The sequence below is a fragment of the Struthio camelus genome, chromosome 26 (assembly GCF_040807025.1).
Source record: "Struthio camelus isolate bStrCam1 chromosome 26, bStrCam1.hap1, whole genome shotgun sequence".
Lineage (NCBI taxonomy): Eukaryota > Metazoa > Chordata > Aves > Struthioniformes > Struthionidae > Struthio > Struthio camelus.
The window spans coordinates 750482-768404 of NC_090967.1; the positions used below are offsets into that span (position 1 = coordinate 750482).

Consider the following 17923-nt stretch of genomic DNA (forward strand, 5'->3'; position numbering starts at 1 on the left):
GTGCGGTGAGAGCGCGGGGCCGCCCCGAGCCGGGGTGCGGTGCGGTGCGGTGAGAGCGCGGGGCCGCCCCGAGCCGGGGTGCGGTGCGGTGAGAGCGCGGGGCTGCCCCGAGCCGGGGTGCGGTGCGGTGCGGTGCGAGCGCGGGGCTGCCCCGGGCCGGGGCGCGGTGCGGTGCGGTGCGAGCGCGGGGCTGCCCCGGGCCGGGCGTGCGGGCAGGGCTCGGCGGGGCAGGAGCCGGGGCGGCCCCGGCGGGGCGGGGAGCGGGGCCCCAGCGGAGCGCGCCGCTGGCCCGGGGGCGCGGCGGCAGGGCCGCGCCGGGCCGCGCCGGGGAAGGGGGAAAGGAAGGGGGCGAACAAAGCGGCGGCGCCGGGCGGCGCGGGGGGGCGCGGCGCGGGGGGGCCGGGCGGCGGGGCGGGCCGGCCCCGGGCACTCCCCGCCGTGATGCAAAGCAGGGGCCGCGGGCAGCTATAAAAGGGGCGGCGCGGCGGCGGGGCGCGCACTCGGTACCGGGACGCCATGCAGCTGGCCGGGGCAGCGCTGGTGCTGTGCGCCGCCGCCGCGGCGGGCATGGCCGTGGGACCGGCCCTGGGACCCGGCCCGGGGCTGGCGCGGCCCGGAGCCGAGCGGCGGGCGGCGGCGGCGGGCAGCAAGGAGCGGCGGGCGCAGTTCGCCTCCTGGGACGAGGTGAACGTGATCGCCCACGGGCTGCTGCAGCTCGGCCACGGCCTCAAGGAGCATGTGGACAAGACGAAGGGGCAGATGCGGGAGCTGGGCAGCCGCCTCAGCGCCCACAACACCTCCATGGGGCGGCTGCTGCGCCAGGCCCGGGAGACGCAGGAGCAGGGCGAGCTGCTGCGGGCCAGCGTGCGGGAGCTGGAGGGCCGCGGCCGGCAGCTCTTCAACCTCTCCGAGGCGCTGCGGCAGCGCCTGGAGGAGGTGGCGGCCGACAAAGCCGAGATCCAGGGCCGGCTGGAGCAGCTGGAGGGCCGCGTCCGGCAGGCGCTGCAGGCGCGGCCCTCCGAGAACCAGAGCGCCAAGGACCTGGGCGTGCTGCAGGTGAGCGCCGCCGGGCACCGGGGGGGACCCGACCCGCCCGGGGGCATCGGGAGCGGCCCGAGGGCAACGGGAGGAGGCGACCAACCCGGGAGCGCTGGGCACGGCCAGCGGGGACCGGCCCCAGGGCACCGGGCGATGTGTGCAGCACGGCGGGCTGCACCTGGGGCTGCAGGGTTCACCCCTCTCTTCCCCCTGCAGTCCCTGATGGATGCGCAGAACTCGCGAATCGAGGAGCTCTTGCAGAAGATCAAGCAGCAGCAGTACAAGCTGGACAAGCAGAATCTGCAGATCAAAAGCTTGCAGAGCAAGGTGAGCTCCTGCCTGGCTCTGCAGCGTGGTGGCCATGGGGCTGGGGGACAACAGCCCTGTCCTGTATGCTGTGGGCTCCTGGGATCCCAGCCCGATCCAGTTTCTCACAGCCCAGCTGATGCACTCCGGCTCTGATGGCAGAAGCAGCCACAGTGCTGCTGTTACCTGACTTCAAGGACTCAGCAAAAGGCATTGCCCTCAGTGCCTTGTGCAGTCCGTGTGCTAAAGTGTTGATGCAAGGGTAGCAAAAGGCCAAAAGTGGGAGCTTCTTGAGGGTTTGGATAGTGAAATATGAGAAATTACACTGTGTGGGAACTGAGCCTCTCTGGGTTATTGTCTTTTGGTTTATCCATAGAATAAACTCATTTGCATGGGTGTGAAAAACCACAGTCGTTCCTAGTTTTGCCAGCCTCCTACTCCATGAGCTTTCTGGGCAATTTCAGCCTTAGCTCTGGTCTGAGCCCAGTAGCATCACCGTGGTCATGGGGGAGCAGGTGAAGCTTCAGCCAATCAGCTCCCCTGAGTTGAAAATTAGCTGAGCTAGAACTGTTCTGACTTGCTCTATTTTTTACCTCAGGTCAATCTACTGATCCCTTTACATCTGAAGGACAACAAAACTCAGTCTCCAAAGTGGAAGATTAACCTGAAGAAAAGCGTCAGCCACACCAACCAAAGCCAGAATGCTAGTGTGGAGACTGTGCTGCCACAGAGTGAGTATCTGCACATGCCACCCTGCTTTTCCTTGCTGGATCAAACCAGCAGCAATTTCAACAGTTCAGGAACAAAAGGTTCTGTTGTCCTGTTTCAGGATGTGAGATTTGCTTGCAAGTCTAGGGCTTGGGAGTGTGGCCAGAACTGGGGAGATCTGGAGCATGGGCAGGATCAAGCCTTCTGGATCAGTATTAGTCCAGTGGGAATTTAAGGATTTAAGAGGGATTTTTCTGCCTGACATTAAGAATGCAGTCGAAAACAAAGAAATTCTGCTAGGGGGTGTTTGTCGAAGAAGACTTGGGACTGGCAGGTGTGCGGGGGTTGAATGGTGGGAGGAAAGGAGAGTCTCTGCTCTCTGGAGACAGGTCTTGTCCACCGCTCTCTCTTTTGCCAGACAAAAACTGTTTCTCAATCTGTGCCCTTCTGGAGGAGGGGAAGGGTATGCTGGACCATGAGCAGATAGCTAGCTCCTAGTGCATCCATCTCCCTTGGTGCATGTTTGGGTCCTGTACCTGGGGAGACAAGTGTCTCAGCTCTCCCTGTCCTTGGAGAAGGATGCTTGGCAAATACCAGGAGAGTGAAGGCATGGAGACTTGCAATCCTGGGAAACCTGTGCCAGAGCAGGAAAGTCAATATTTGCATCTGGAGCCCCTGGCTCTGACTGGAGCATCCTCTTTGTTGGCAATTGGGATGGAGAAGCTTCTGTAGAATGAAAGGGAAGCGGAGCAGCCAGGAGCGAGCGGCTCTGTGGTTGTCCCCAGCTGTGCTATGCCCTGCCGCCTCCCTACCAGACAGGAACTTGCATTCCTGCAGGGTTCACTGACCGGGAGCAGCTGCTGTCATGTTATGTCAGCTAAATCACAGCGCTGGCTCCAGTGACCAGGGAAGCGTCTGTGCAGCTGTCTGGGGATGTCCAGTTCGAGCCAAACAGAAACTGAGTAGGGTGAGGATGCGCGGGGAAATCCTGCTCAGGGCTTAAGTCAGGGATAGCTACAGGGAAACACACAGTCATTTGTATGTGCTGCCTAGAGCTGTCATCGGGGTGCCTGAAAGCTGGGTTGACAGAGCAAAGAACCAGAGTCAATGCAGATAAGGAGAGAGGTGGAACACAGTGCTCCAAAATCCTCCTGGCGCTCAGCTTGGTGGGGCTGGCCAGCCCTCAGCGGGGCTGCAGTGAGATTTCTGTAGGCCCGAGCAGTGTCTAGCAAGCTGGAAAACTGTCTCAAAATGGTTTCTCCCCAAGTTTCTCCCAGCTGTTTCCCTTGTGACTTGCCGTCAGCAGTATCTGCTGCTCCTCTCTCAGGTCTGCGTTATGCTGAAAGCTGTGCACATTGGATGTGGGCTAGGGTCTTTGCTATTTAGTGCGACTGGTGTCGAGCCCAGGCTGTGCTGGCTGCTCTGTGCTGGCTGATGGGGCACTTGGTGCAGCCCTTGCGAAGCACAGTTGGACACAGCAAGCGGCTGCAGAGGGAGGGTGCAAGTTCTTGGTACCTTCCCATGCTGCACTGTCTCTGTGCCATGTGGGCCCATCTGATGGGCAATGCCAAGCTTCCCCAGTGAGCCGGGCCATCCTTGCTCCCTGGAATCAGCGCTTCCGCCCTGTTAGGCCAAGCTGTGAGCTCCCCCTCTCTTGCCTAATCCCTGATGTTTGTATCACTGAAAGGAAACAAATTGGCTTCCTCTCATTACCAAGTTGAGTGAGTTTTCTGGCAAGTCTTAAAGCACAAAATATGTGTCCGGCCAGCCCCGTGCCCTCTGCCTGGGAGGCTTGCTGGCTGCATTCATAACAGGCAATAGTGGGGAAGGCTTGGGCCTGAGGCTGCTCCCTGCCTATTGTCAGGCAGACCCACAATGCTGGCACGGCCCTGGGGAACAGCAATGAACTCCACCAGCAGCCTTTTCAGAAAGACCCTTTTATTTGCATCCAGTGAACACAAGTTTTCAGGCCAGAGATGGCACGAGGCCAAGCATGTGAAAGTTGAAGGCTTGAAGCAGCCTCGAGAGCGAAAGGTTTAATCACTTGCAGAAAGAGGATCACGTCTTTAGGCAGAGCCTGCTCTGTCTGGCAGCTGGCCGAGTAGGCGAAAGGTAAAACCCCGCTCTCCCCATGGCGCTGGGACTCTCCAAAATAATTGGGTTGGGGAGGGTGAGGAGGAGGCGATGCAAACAGTTCCTGGGGGGAGGAAGTAAGCTGCAACTAGGAACGCCCTGCTGTCCTCAAGGAACGGTGTTTATCCCAGGTTGGTGACCTTTGCGTCATGCCTGGAGATCCTGTTCAGTAAATACGGTGCCATGCCTGGGGCAGCTCCAGCAAGCCTTGTTGATTTGAACTCTTGTTTGGCTAAATAAAGGGGGAGGGGAAGAAAAACATCCCGAGCTGCCATGAGCTCTTGTTGTTCTGCTGGTGCCATACGGATGTGCAACATGAACTGGAACTAACGAGTGTGTTCCTCAAACAAAAAGATTGAGTGGAGGCTGTTCAAGCAGCTGCATCTCATTCAGCTGCTTGAAAGTCCCTGCTACACCGGGAAAACATAAGAGATAAGAGCAGTGAGTTTGGCCAGAGCCCAGGGGAAAAAAAACAACCAGGAATGGGGCTGACTTCTGCTGGAGCCACGTGGCGTACCTGTGCATCAGCAAGGGTGCACGGGCACCGTCCCAGCAGCTGCAGAGAGATGAGGTGGAAGCAGAGGGGAAGCGCTCTGAGAAAGGAGGCTCCGACCTCCGGCAGGCCGAGGCAGGCAGTGTTGCTGGGCTCACTGGTACCAGGACCCTCCTAGATGTCCGCCCTGCCTTGCTCTGTGAGCTGGGATTTCTCCAGCCGTGGAGTCAGGTCTTGTTGGCAGCTATCACCAAGGTGTTTTTCCTTCCTCCAGGCTCCCTTTGGCTTGCCTGAGCATGCTTGCTTAGAGAGTAAGGATATTGGTGATACGTTTGTTTGTCTCTTGGGCTTCTTGGTGGCTTTGTGCGTCTTGTTCCTTCAGGCAAAATGCCCACCCTGGGTCCACGCGTGGGCTGGCTTGGGTGAAGACACTGGGCCAGCTGCTTGTCGCACGGCTGCCCGGCTTGCAGGTGCTGGAGCCAATTGCTTCGGTGGCACCTAGTCCTGCATTTGCACTGGCCCGGTGGGTGCCAGGCCTGCTGATGGCCGGATGTGAGCCCGCGCAGGCGGAGCGGTGCCCCAGAGGTAGGCTGGGAGCGCATCAAGGCGCGCTGCTTGGCCGTACGGTTTGCGCCACCCACCGCCTGCGGCGCGGCGGGAAGGTGGCTGGCCTCGCGCTCGCCTCCGACTCGCCCTACGCCGGCAGGGCGCCCGCGGCCTCCTTCCAGGGCCGCTCGCCACGCCGTCCCGGACCCTCGTTGCCGAAGGCCTCGTGTCCGAAGCCAGCGGGCAAACCTCGGGCTTTGCCAGCCGCTCTTCCGGCCGCGGCGCGCGCAACGCCGCGGGGCTGGCCCTGCCGCGCCTGCTCCGGCCCGGCGGCGCCGGCCGGCGGCTCCGGGCTCGGCCAGGCCGGTGGGCGCGAGCGGGGCCGGCTGCAGCCAAGTAGGGGAAAGTTCATGCCGGGGGGGGGGGGCCGGGCCTCGGCGGCGGAGCCGGGGGGGCTGGCGGGGCGCCGGGCCCCGACCCGCGGCGCTGGCGGGCCAAGAGGGAAGTGGGTGAAAGGTGACGGCGCTGATCCCCTCCCCTGCCGCCGCCCTTTCCCCCAGTTGCGGCGGGGCCGCGGCCCCCCAGAGCGCCCCGCGCGCCTGGGGCTCTGCGGAGGGGACGGGGGACGCCGCCTTCCCCCTTGCCGCCCGAGAGCCCTGTGTCCTACCGCCTCGGCCCCAAGCGACGCCGAGGCCTGGCCCTCTTTTGCCTCTTCCGGGCCGCAGCCCCGCGTGGCGGCGAGCAGCGAGGCCGGCCCCGACCCGGCGTGCTGGCTGATGCTCCGAGGGGGACCCTGAGTACGGCTGGGTCGTGGTGACCCTGCCCTCCTGGCAAGGGAACCGGGCCAGCCGGCGGGACGTGCGGCAGGGCTTCGAGGGAGGCCGGTCCCCGCGCTCGCAGCCTGGCCTGGAGGTGTAGCGTCGGGGAGGGGGGCAGGCGGGAGGTTTCTATTTCTGCTCCTTCCACCTCCCCCCCCGCCGCTGCCCCTCTTGGGCTGGCGCTCGTCGCAGCTGTGAGCAGCCAAAACCCTTTCCCCACCCCCCCAAAGCGTGGGGGAGCCGCTCCGCGCCTCGCTCAGGCAGCGCCCGCAGCCCGCGTGCGGGGTGGCGCGCTCGGCCCGCGCGGCGCGTGGAGAACAGGCCCGTCTTTGTCCGGGCCCGGGGGCACCTGTCCCCCGCAGACAAAGAGCCACTTGACTGCGCTGCCGCCCCGCCGCAGCGCGGGGAGCCTGAAGTCCCTGCACATCCTGCCCCGGCCTTTTGGCTGCGGTTCTGTAACAGGTTTCTCCGAGCGCCGCGGGTGAGCGCTCCAGGACGGACTTTTAACGGCGCTGTTGAAACGGTGCTTCGCTGGCAACGCGGGGCAGAGTTCCAGCAGGGGAGGAAGAAGAGGTGGGAGCCCTGCCCTAGGGCTGATGCCTGCGGGCAGCAGCCCCTCGGGGAACCAGGGAGGTGAGCTCATTGCCGCAATGAGCTGCGAATCCTCTGGGGTCTGCCTGCTCCTTCCCCGGTCAGCGTGTCTCGAGGCAAAAGGGTCACTGCGGCTCCCCTTGGCTCTGCACCTCCGGGTGTCAGCTGGTAAACAGGCCAGCAGGTTGTCTGGCGGGCTAGAGGACTCGAGGGATGTCTGGCTTGGACTGGGAGCGGGGGGTCACGCGCTGAACGGCTGGCTGGTGTTCCTGACTTCAGGGCTTTTGCGGTTTCTTTCTGCCCTTGGAGACCACTGCGATGTTAGGAGGTGAGATGGGGAAGGTTACGCCTTGCGCGTCTGCCTTCATCGCTACCCATTCCTAATCGGGCTGCTGCCTGCCCACAGCTGGTGGGCAGGGAGCTGGAAAGCTCATGGAGTTTCTCTGTGCTCTCCAATCCTGGGTCACCAGATCCTGGCCTAATGCCAAGCTTCTGCCTTGGACAGGAGCCCAAGGAGCTAGATTTGGGTAAACTGGAAGACTCTGAGGCACTAGCATTTTAACTGCTCTGGTGTCAGGGTCTGTCTCTCGCTCTTCAGATCTGCAGTGACTGATGCGCGTGTCTGGCTGGGCTCGTGCCCAGAGGTAGAAGTGCTAGCATGGTGATAGGAGTAACCTGTTGAGGAAGTGAGACTCGGGGCAGTCGTCTTAACTGCCTTCTCTTTCTTTCTGCAGAGCTTCCAGAGAATTGTCAGCAGCTCTTCCTGGAAGGGCAGCAAAGCAGTGGTGTTTACCAGGTTCAGCCCTCTGGGTCTCAGCCCTTTAAAGTCTACTGCGACATGACAGCAGGTAAAGTAGCGGAGGGGCTGTGTGTCTCTCCAGGTTTTGCACAGTGGTCTTGCAAATGTAGCCCTGAAATGACCAAATTCTCTCTCCCTACAGAAGGTGGCTGGACAGTGATCCAGAGGCGTAGAGACGGCTCTGTGGACTTTGACCAGCTTTGGGATGCCTATAAGAATGGCTTTGGAGACCTTCATGGTAGGTGGATGATGGCGTCTATCTTCTTATCATGGGATAAGTGGTATCTTAACACAGCACAAGATGTTCCCCTTTGCTGGCCCCTGGAGATCTCTACCCACCACAGCCCAGTGTTGGGATGAGGAGGGAGAGGACACTTTTCACAGAGCAAGTGCCCTTGTTCTTCCTGCCTTTTGCTGTGTGTGCCAGACAAAGTCCAAATGTTGAAGTGTCCTCAGTTGTCCCGTTTAGGGTCCTGCCTATCTGGAGCAGCTTGCTCATCTGTCTGCTTTGCACAGCATGTTTGTGTACCTACAGCCAATGCAAACTGTCCTGTGTTTCAGGTGACTTCTGGCTGGGCCTGGAGAAAATACATCACCTTGTTGAAGAGGGAAGATACAATCTCTTGATTGAGCTGGAAGACTGGGAAGGAAATTCCCAGGTGGTTCAGTTTGTTTTCAGCCTTGGTGGAGAGAGCACAGCCTACACACTCAACCTGCTGGGACCTCTGTCTGGAGAACTGGAAAATGCCATTGGGGACTTCAGGCAGCTGCCCTTCTCCACTCGAGATCGCGACCATGATCTCAAAGCTGACACAAACTGTGCCAAACACCTGTCAGGTCAGTATAAGCTCTTCCTGAGCAGGGGATGTGTGCCTTCTCTTCTGCCCTCCGCTGTTCAGTGCTGCTTGTGAGCACAGGGGCAGAGTCTGCAGGCGAGAGGACTCGGGCTCTGACTGGGCTGGGACAGGGGCACTGCTACACTAGACCCCTTTGGTGTTGAGCCCAGCTTGTTTTTTGTTCCCTGTTCCCTGGAAAACCTGCAGGAGGAATCCTTGGGAGGAGCCATGCAGGGAACTGGAAAGAAGCTTGAAACCAAGGGAGGTTTGTGGTTCAGGTCTTGGCCCAAGCATCCGTCTTCATAACAGCTTTGCTGGCTGCCACCTTGCTTAGAAACCTTTCAAGAAAAGTGGAGGCCAGACCAAAGGCCTGAGATAGGGCTGCTGAAGGGATTGGTTAGTTTTTGCATGGAAGCAAAAGAGCAGCAGGGATGCCTTAGGCTTGAACTTGTACAAAGTCTGTGCAAAGGTTTCCAGTGCGTGGGAATCCCCAAATGTGTACCAGGTCTTCTTTTAACTTCCCAAAGCACCGGAGCGTGGGTAGAATGTGGGCAGTAGCTACCTTAAACGTGGCTTTGTTTTCTGTCTGGAAGTGCTGTGGATTAAACCTGCCTCTGCATTGCCTCGGTAGGTGGCTGGTGGTTCAGCACCTGTGGCCATGCCAACCTCAATGGGAAGTACTTCCGCTCCATTCCCCGCCAGAGGCATGAGCGCAAGCAGGGCATCTTCTGGAAGACATGGAAAGGGAGGTACTACCCTCTGAAGTCGACCACCATGAAAATCCAACCCACAGAGCTGGAAGCAGAACCCTAAAGCTGCCGTTTCAGACTTAACCTTCTTTGCGGAGCACAGTTGTGAGCTCCATCACTTGGTGTTTACAGAAAATAAACCCACCCTCCCCAGGAAGTCCACAGAGGACCATTTCTCTTGCTAGTGGCCCTTTAGTGGGCAGTGACTGGCATGGCACAATGCAGTGATCATCTTCTCACTGTAGATAAAACAGCCATGTGTTGCTGAAAGCCATGGATGAGAGCTCCCAGACCAGTAGAGGAGCTGCCAACAGGGAGAACCATCTCCAGAGTATGTACTAGGGGTCTTCAAACCTGCCTCGTGCCGCTGTAGTGAGTTAAAGGCATCTGGAGCTTTCTGTCCTGTCTGAACACTTCCGTGCTGGTTTTGATCAGCTCAGCCGAGCGCTGAGGCCAGGGGAGAGGGAATCATATGGAAGTGTTTTGCTGCCCTGAACAGAACAGTTGGGTACTGGGCTTTGGTGTCCCATCTCTCACTGTTGTTCCCAAATGAAGTTGTATGCACTCTCCTCTGAATGTCCCTAGGCCCTCCTTCCTCCTGCCACCACTGTGGAGGCAACGAGCATCTGACATCTCAATTTTGCATTTGCTGCCCAGCCCCCACTCCAGTCATTTAAACTCCGTGAGAATATGGGTTTTTGGTGGGAAGGACGCTTTGGGGACCTGAGGCTCACTTGCCTTCCCTGCCCTCTAAGGCTTCAAAGCCATTTATTTCTGACTGTGCTGAAATTTGCCAGGAGCAGGGAAAACTCCTTCTGTTGCAGGAAATGATGGGTGAGATCGCACAGCTGATTACACAGGGGCCAGAGGAGATGTTAGAGAGCCTTTCTGCTTGCAGTCTGACTCTTCAGCTCTGCCTGGAGCCCATCAGTGCAGCTGAGGATGGCTAGGACGAGCTCTAGGACAGCACAGGTACGGAGCAGTTTTGTCCCTGGGCAAGATCAGCCTCGTCTCTTCAGCTTGATCTTCTGAGTCAGCTGCAGCCATATATCTCCTTAAAGCCTGGAGGTCTGCCTTCTCCAGAAAGACTCCCTTTGACCTGAAATTAATTTGCTTTAAAGGGCAACCTCGAGTACAACGAGGTTTCTCTGCAAGAGCTCCACTGACTTCTCATGTGCATATCCTGAAACACAGCATAGGTTTTACCTTTGGGATGGGTGTAAGAGGAGACTCTCTGGGGAGATGTGGGCAAAACAGATCACTGAAAACTGTTACAGGCCAAGCTTCCATCTTGGGGATTCCCAAGCATCCTGCCCTATTGAAGTCATATTGACTACTGTGCTAGAGCTCCTAGCTGCTAAATATTGTAAATAGTCATTTGTAGGATGTTGGATCTTTTTGATGAATTTCCTGTTTTAATTTGTTTCTATATATTTAAATGCAGTGTTAATAACAATGTGGTGTAATTTATAAATGTTGGCTCTGGAAAAAAACTGTAGTATGTGTATTTTAAACTTTTTTTTTGTACTAAAATATCTTTTCTGAACATGTCTTTTAATAAAAACAAGCCTGTAAATCCTGGCTGGATTATTTGCCTGATGGTTTGCCAGTGGAAATCACAGAGGAACAATGCAAAAACTCTGGATTCAGAAACTGAGCTTGTGGGTTATGGATCTGAGCACAATATTTCCTGAATTTTTAGCTTAGCGTTATGGACCTCTCTGAGACAGCTGTCCCTGCTACAGCCCCCAGCACTGGTTTTCAGTCTCCAAAGTGTATGGACTTGTACCGTTTCCCCTGAAATTCAGGCTCTGGTGTAGCAAGACAATGAGCTGGCATTTCTTATTCCCTATTTGCAGACCTTCTTCAAGTAATAGCTCCCTGATGCCCACGTGACATGCTGGAAAACCCTATGCTGTGGAAGTAGTCACAAACTTAACGAACAAGAGCAAAGGCTGAAGTCAGGATTATGTAAACTGATTTAACTCAGATCTGGTTGGGAAAAGCCACAGAAAGGAATAGCCTTTGCCTGTTTACACCATATGTGACCCGTAATCTTCTCCCAAAGTATTTATTACAACTTATGGGAAATGATTACATATTTAGAAATGAAATGATCTGTGGATCTAACAGGAGCCTTAATGAAGATGATCTGCTCATCAGGTAAACTCCAGAGGTGCAAAGTGATCTCTCTTCAGCTAGACGGGCAAAAACTCCAGACCCATGGCACATCCCAAGTTCATATTGCAGCTGGAGAAAATTGCACGCACTTATTTAACTGATCATAGGTACTTTACCACAAAACACAAAATGGGAAAAAATGCTCATTCAGGTAGGAAAAAGCCTGGCTTATTTCTAGGATGGCTAAAAGTTGAAGAAAGAAATCTGGCTTTCAGAGGCTGAACTCTGTAATGGAGATGAGAGTAAATATGACAGTTCCATAGAGCAACAGTATAAACATGTGACTTAGTCCAATACCCCCCCCCCCCGATCCTGTGTCCTTCCTTCTTCCCTAGGGAAAATTCTGGGATTAATGATAGCCTGAAGCCTGAAGCACAATCACACAAACAGCCCATTATACCCTGCCCTGAACTCCCTCTACTCCTGCTTGTATTTGGAAATGCAGTTTTATGATGTTCTATTTGCTCAGTTCAAAACTTGTTTAGTCCCTGGGTCCAGCTAGTACTGGAGTGCCATACTCAGTCTATATGCTAATGTGACTGGACTAAGGCATTTATTTTATGCATAAAATAGAAATTGGTGAAGCAGGTACACCACTGACAGATCCCCACTTTTTGGCAGAACGTGGCTTTGCTCTCCAGAGGTGCATTTGATCTTCAGCACTTACAGAAAGAGCCCTTGTGAGATTCCCCCGCCAACACGCAGCTGCATGCAAACCTCAGCCCAGAGGACAATGCCAGCCGCAGCAGAGCCGGTTACAAAACACCAGCTTGGGCAAGGTTGTAGACTAGCCAAATGTACAGGTTCTTGCCTAGCCCAAGAACTAGATCTGCTGCTTTCTTCTGTGTCTTGGTCTTAGCCTGTTCTGCCATGCAGTTCTCTGTCCCCACCTGAAATACTCCTTGAATCCTCCAGCTCATTCATTTTTAACAAATACTTTAAATATAGCTTAGCGCTATATCCTGGAGGTGAAATGAAAGATGAGGCAGCTCCCTCCAGTGACAAAAGGAGAAATGGCACCCAACATCGCAGAAAACACCATTGCAAATATCCCTCCGGTTACGAAATGCTGCTACTCCAAATAGGCCATCACTCATGCACAGGCTGTAACACGCTATGTGATCCTGTGGCCCCCACAGCAATTCCTAACACGATGTTCCATCTGCAGCTGCAAAAAAGCTTTTGTTATTCATTCATTCAGCCCAAGCAAAATGTGCTTAGAGTTCTTAGCAAAGCTTCTCAGTGCAGCTGGAAATAAAGGCCTGCTGCTAATTTTGATTACCCATCCTGTTTCTGAAAGGACTGTTTTCTGCCATCCCCACTCCACACAGGTTTTCTGCCTGTCACAGAAGTGCAAGATAAACAATATCTGCCTTTAACCCTCCTCAAAGCTGCAAAGCGAGAGCAGGAGGCCTGTGAGGGCTGCAGAGCGAGTAGCCCTTAATGGAGATAAGCGCTCCTGGCTGCAGGGCAAGCGGAGCAGAAGCGATGCCTCGGGTGCCATGGACAGAAAGTGCAGCCTGAGGAAAAGAGTTGAGTAGCGCTGTGAGACCTTAAAGGAGTTCCAGGCATTTAGAAGAGCTGCTCCAAAGGCTGGGATTGGATGTGATCTTAGCACATGCCAGAGGAGCGTGCAGTGAGTGAAGGTAGAGGGGGCCCAGGGGGCCACTGGCTAAAGAATGCAAGGTCTAGAGTATAGATAAGGTGGGACAGGGCTTTTGGGGGTCAGAAATGCTGCGGCTGGCCAGAGGGTAACAGGATAGCCTGGAGCTGATGGCCACAGATAGAGCGAGGATGACAAAGGGCTGGTGCCTGACTGCCTGATTCAGTGCAGAGGTCAGATGCATCAGCAGGAGCATATTGAACTGCATGTGGTATGGACCTGAAGGGATCCCTCAGACCGTCATTAGACCAGGAAGATGTTGCACATCAGATACTGGCATCCTGACCCAGCAGTGCACCAGTCATTTGCAGGCTGTAACAGCTCCCAACTTGAATGCACAAACTGTGGCAACTTCCTCAGAAAGCGAGGAGAGCATGGACCTGGCATTGATAGCCACAGAACAAAGCCGGCTGAACCACAGAGCAGATGGGAGATATCAGAGTGCATCTTTGTGCCCCCTCTTTTTTTACAGAATGGTGAAATCCAAACCAGTATTTGCAAAGTTTGGTGAAAAGGAGGAGTATTCATGCACACACAAAGCTGTACCAGATCTGTTAGACAGGCTTAATCCCCTGGTTTCACCCTGTGGCACTGAAAAGTGTGGAAGGGGAGGAAGCCCACCTGCCTGCTCAGGCGATGTATGCAAGACAGAGGCATTATATTGAGCCCTTCACCAACAACATAGGCTTTAGGATGTGCTGCTGCAGAGCAACAAAACAAAGCAAGCCAGAACAAAAAAGGCAAACTGGCAGAAACCATACTTGAATCTGAAATCTAGTGCAAATGCAAGAAATGGCCAATTAATAACAAAATATGAGTCCTCCATAACCTTCCGCTCACCTACACACCTCAGGCACCCTTCAGCCAGGCCCTGGATAGTCAGCCTCTCTAGCATGAGAAAGATTCACATTTTCAAAGTGGTCACTCACTCGGGATGAATTGTGTTTCAGATGCCCAGTGGACACACTACAGCATGATTCTCCCAGCCCCGCCCTGTGACTTCAACTGTTCTGCTGGGGCTTGGCATTGCCAAGAACAAATTGTTCCCAAAGGCATGGGAACTCACAAGGTCGAGTTTCCCATGGAAGCATCCATCATGGTTTTGCAACACCTGCATCCTTATCAAAGATATGTCCTATGTAGAAGGTTGCTGAGTATTCTGGGACCAGTGGCACAAAGTCCAGCTGGAGGCTAGTCACTAATGGTGTCCCCCAGGGGTTGCTACTGGGGCCAATATTGTTGAACATCTTCATTAATGACCTGCATGATGGGACTGAAGACACCCTCAGCAAGTTCACAGACGATACAAAATTTGGAGGAGTGGCTGATACACCCTCTGGTTGCACTGCCTTTCAGAGGGACTCGACAAGCTGGAGAAATGGGGAGAGAGGAACCTCATGAAGTTCAACAAGGGAAAGGCACAGTCAAGGCAACCCCCCCCCCCCCCCCAGTACATGCTGGGGGCTGACCAGTTGGAGAGCTGCTTTGTGAGAAGGATCGGGGGGGGGGGGGGGGGTCCAGGGGCACAAGTTGAACATTGGCCTGCAGTGCACCCTCGTGGCCAAGAAGGCCAACAGTATCCTGGGCTCCGCTAGGAAGACTGTCGCCAGCAGGTCAAGAGAGGTGATCCTTCCCCTCTGCTCAGCCCTGGTGAGACCGCATCTGGAGTTCTGCATCCGGTTCTGGGCTCCCCCATACAAGAGAGAGAGGGACATGCTGGAATGAGTCCAGCGAAGGACCACAAAGATGATTAAAGGACTGGAGCACCTCTCAAGCAAGCAGAGGCTCAGAGAGCTGGGATTATTTAGCCTGGAGAAGAGAAGGCTCAGGGGAATCTTATCAATGTTATAAATAAATATCTCACAGAAGGATGAAAGAAGATGGGGCCAGCCTCTTCTCAGTGGTGCCCAGTGACAGAACAAGAGGCAATGGTCACAAACTGAAATACAGAAAGTTCTGTCTGAACGTAAAAACATTTTCTCATTGTGAGGGTAGTTGAACACTGGAACAGGTTGTCCAGAGAAGTTGTGGAGTCTCCATCCTTGAAGATATTCAAAACCTGACTTGGACATGGTCCTGGGCAACCAGCTCTAGCTGCCTCTGCTTTGAGCAGGGAGGTTGGATCAGATGATCTCCAGAGCTCCCTTCCAATCCCAACTATTCTGCTAGTATGTGGGATGGTCATAGACGCCCACAAGATCAGATCCCACTAATGCAGAAGGAAGGGGAACACCTGCTTCAAGCATCTCAAGCAGGCAGCTGTGCCCAGGGGCACCAGCAGGACCTGAGGCACCCAGGACAACAGGTGAGTGATAATCCTGAGTGACAATTTTGAGCATGTTTCTATCAGGCAAAGAAAGGAAGCAGCTGCCTATCTACTTTTAAGGGTTTGTGCCTCAGCATATTTTAGTAAAAATCTTTGGGGCTTGTAGGACTTCTGCTGTCTGAGGCTTGATGGACAAGGACCAAGTCCTAAGACACATGTGGGATTTTTCAGAAAGGATCTGCAAACACATTGCTAGTCAGCAATGGACATGCTGGTGACACATGGCTGGTTTCGTTGATAGGACACCAATTCTATGATGCAGAAGACACCACCGAGCCTAGAGGAGCTCCTGAGGGAGAACAGCTCCTGTCCAATGGGTGGGCTGGAAGCTCATGCTTTGCTCTGCACCACCAGATGGTCCCCCTGGGTAGCACTCCTCCTCTAAGAAAAAGCCATCATTTTCACTCATTGCAGCCAGCTTTAAACCTCTGGCCCAGGGGATTTGAGAGATGGATAGCATTCACTCGTCCGAGGATATTTCTGCGAATATCACTCTTTAAAACTTATAACAATTCCCAAGCACTGTAGGAAGAGAGGAAGAAAATCATTTTGATCCAAACCAAAATGAAATAGTCTGTTTTGTTTAGTTTTACTTTTTTTCCTGCTAAATGAAACCCCACCCCTGACCCTGAACAATGTTCATTCAGAACTGATAAAGCAACTCATGACAATGAAACAAGAATAAAGCAATGGAAGTGAAGAGCCTCATTCACAAAATCAGCAAGGAGCCACCCTCCTCTCTCTCCTGTTAGCCAACCACTTACTGGATATGGCATTATCAGAAGTGTGGGAGACACTTTGCCTCAGGAAACTCAACACAGGATTATTCCACTTCCCAGGAGATTCTTCAGGCAACATGTTACAGCTGTCTCTCCTACTGATGCTACTTAACTATTCATTGGTTGGATGCTCGATGTCCCAGGGAATGCTGTAGTCATTACACAACAGAGTCATTTGCTGCGGCCCAACGAGGATATGAAGATCATCGACAGGAGAAAGTGACAACAAGTTCCCACCGATCCCGGCTGTTAAAACACCCTTGTGCATGGGAAGGATTAAAAGCCCAATACCCCATATGGTAGGTAAGTACCAAGACTGCAAGGAAAAGGTGAGAAGAGAGCCTTGCTCCTTGCTTCTTCAAAACTCTCTGTCTGTCATAGAAGAGGAACTTGCCCGGCCCATTGCTAAGCTCAGAGTTAGCATCCTCCTTAGATCCCTGGATCTAGAAATTGTTGGCTTTCCTCCCCAGCTGCCTCAATTGCCCCATATGCAACAGCGAGGTGCATTACATCCTGTTACATTACAACGTAACATTACATTGCTGCATTACTTTATAATAATTCTCATCTCATTTTCAGGCCCTAGCTCACAAACAGAATAATTGTCACTGAGCAGAAGCAAGGTACCACCGCCGATAGCTAGCTGTTATTCCGGGTGCTGCCTGTTTGCATACTCCCACACACTTATTAGCACTTACATTTGGGAAATGGGACCCCTAGAAACTAAGATCCAAATTACCCAAGGTGTTCAGATGCCTAAGCCAGGGGTAGCTCGGTGCCTAGGCACCCTGAGGGTCTGAATCTGTGACTTGCGGAGTCAGACGGGAAGCCCATGACAGACAGATCAGGGAATTGCACCCGCACCTCCCACTTCCCCAGCTACCACTTGTGCACCGAGCATCTCCGAAGGCTGACAAAAATAAGCGCAAAGAAATCTTTTCTCTTCCCACTTCCTCAGCCTTCACTCCCGTGTGATAATAGAGACCCACTAGTTCTTTAGCCAGCTAAAGACTCCTCCAGGAAAAGTAGGACAGACAAGCCTTGATAAACGTAACACAGAAGCTAAGGAATACATCTAATAAGCAGAGAGAGCTTTCCTGCACATCACAGAGAGAGAAAACATGGAGTCGTGATCTTCACCGGGAGTGTTTGTCTCTACCACAAATCAAACACATTAAAACAAAGGCTGTGATGCTTGCATGCAAGTGAATGTTGCGCAGGCATGGGCTACATAAGGTGCAAATTTAAAGCAGTGTAATTAAATCAGTGGGAACATCCCTGTGATCTGCTCCTTTTAGCGCAGCTATTTGAAGTTTACCTTACAGCTCGGTCTGTGCTAGAAGGATTAATTGGCATAGCTACCCTGTCAGAAATGTGAACAAGCATCCTGCTCGGACCTGACACAGCAGCAAACTCTGCATGCAGTCACTGTTACTCCCCAGGGGTGAAACGTCCTTTTGCTGTTATCACTGATTCAGCTCAGGAAATTGCCTTAAGTCATGCCAGGAAAAAAAGGGAAATGTTTTCCTAGAACAAGTTGTGTCACAAGTTGTGTGTTTTTTTGCCAGAAAAAGCTCTTTCTGATTGCAGTTAGTGTAGAAATGCCTGAGACTCCAGGAGGGCCCTGTTGTGCTCAGCACTGGTCAGGGAGTTTTCAGAGTGGTTCTGGCTGCAGCTTCTTCTCTGGCTGCTCAGACCAGCCGGCATCCTTGGCCGGTCCCCTCCGAGGCTGTGGGCAGGGTGGGAGAGCGGGGGCCCCCTCGTGCGCCCAGTCCGGCAGGGGCACGGGGAGTTTCTGCCGCACGTTGCTGGACGCAGCGAGCAGATCTGCTCCTGCGCGTGCTGAAACGTGGAGTCCAAACTAAGCGGGAACAAGTTGAAGCAAAGCAAAAATAAATCTCCCTTTATAATGAAACAAATCTCTACGCTGCGCCACTCCAAAAGCTGATTTCTTTCC

At 54.2% G+C, this 17923-nt stretch overlaps 1 protein-coding gene across 1 annotated transcript; it reads left to right on the forward strand.

Annotated features, from left to right (window-relative positions):
• Positions 1-501: 501 nt before the first annotated feature.
• ANGPTL4 (angiopoietin like 4) lies at positions 502-10598 on the forward strand. The gene is made up of 7 exons (XM_068919841.1): positions 502-1056; positions 1255-1365; positions 1943-2075; positions 7368-7481; positions 7575-7670; positions 7994-8269; positions 8900-10598. The coding sequence occupies exons 1-7, from the start codon at positions 517-519 to the stop codon at positions 9079-9081; spliced, it is 1452 nt and encodes a 483-aa protein (XP_068775942.1). The 5' UTR covers positions 502-516; the 3' UTR covers positions 9082-10598.
• The last annotated feature ends 7325 nt before the right edge of the window (positions 10599-17923 follow it).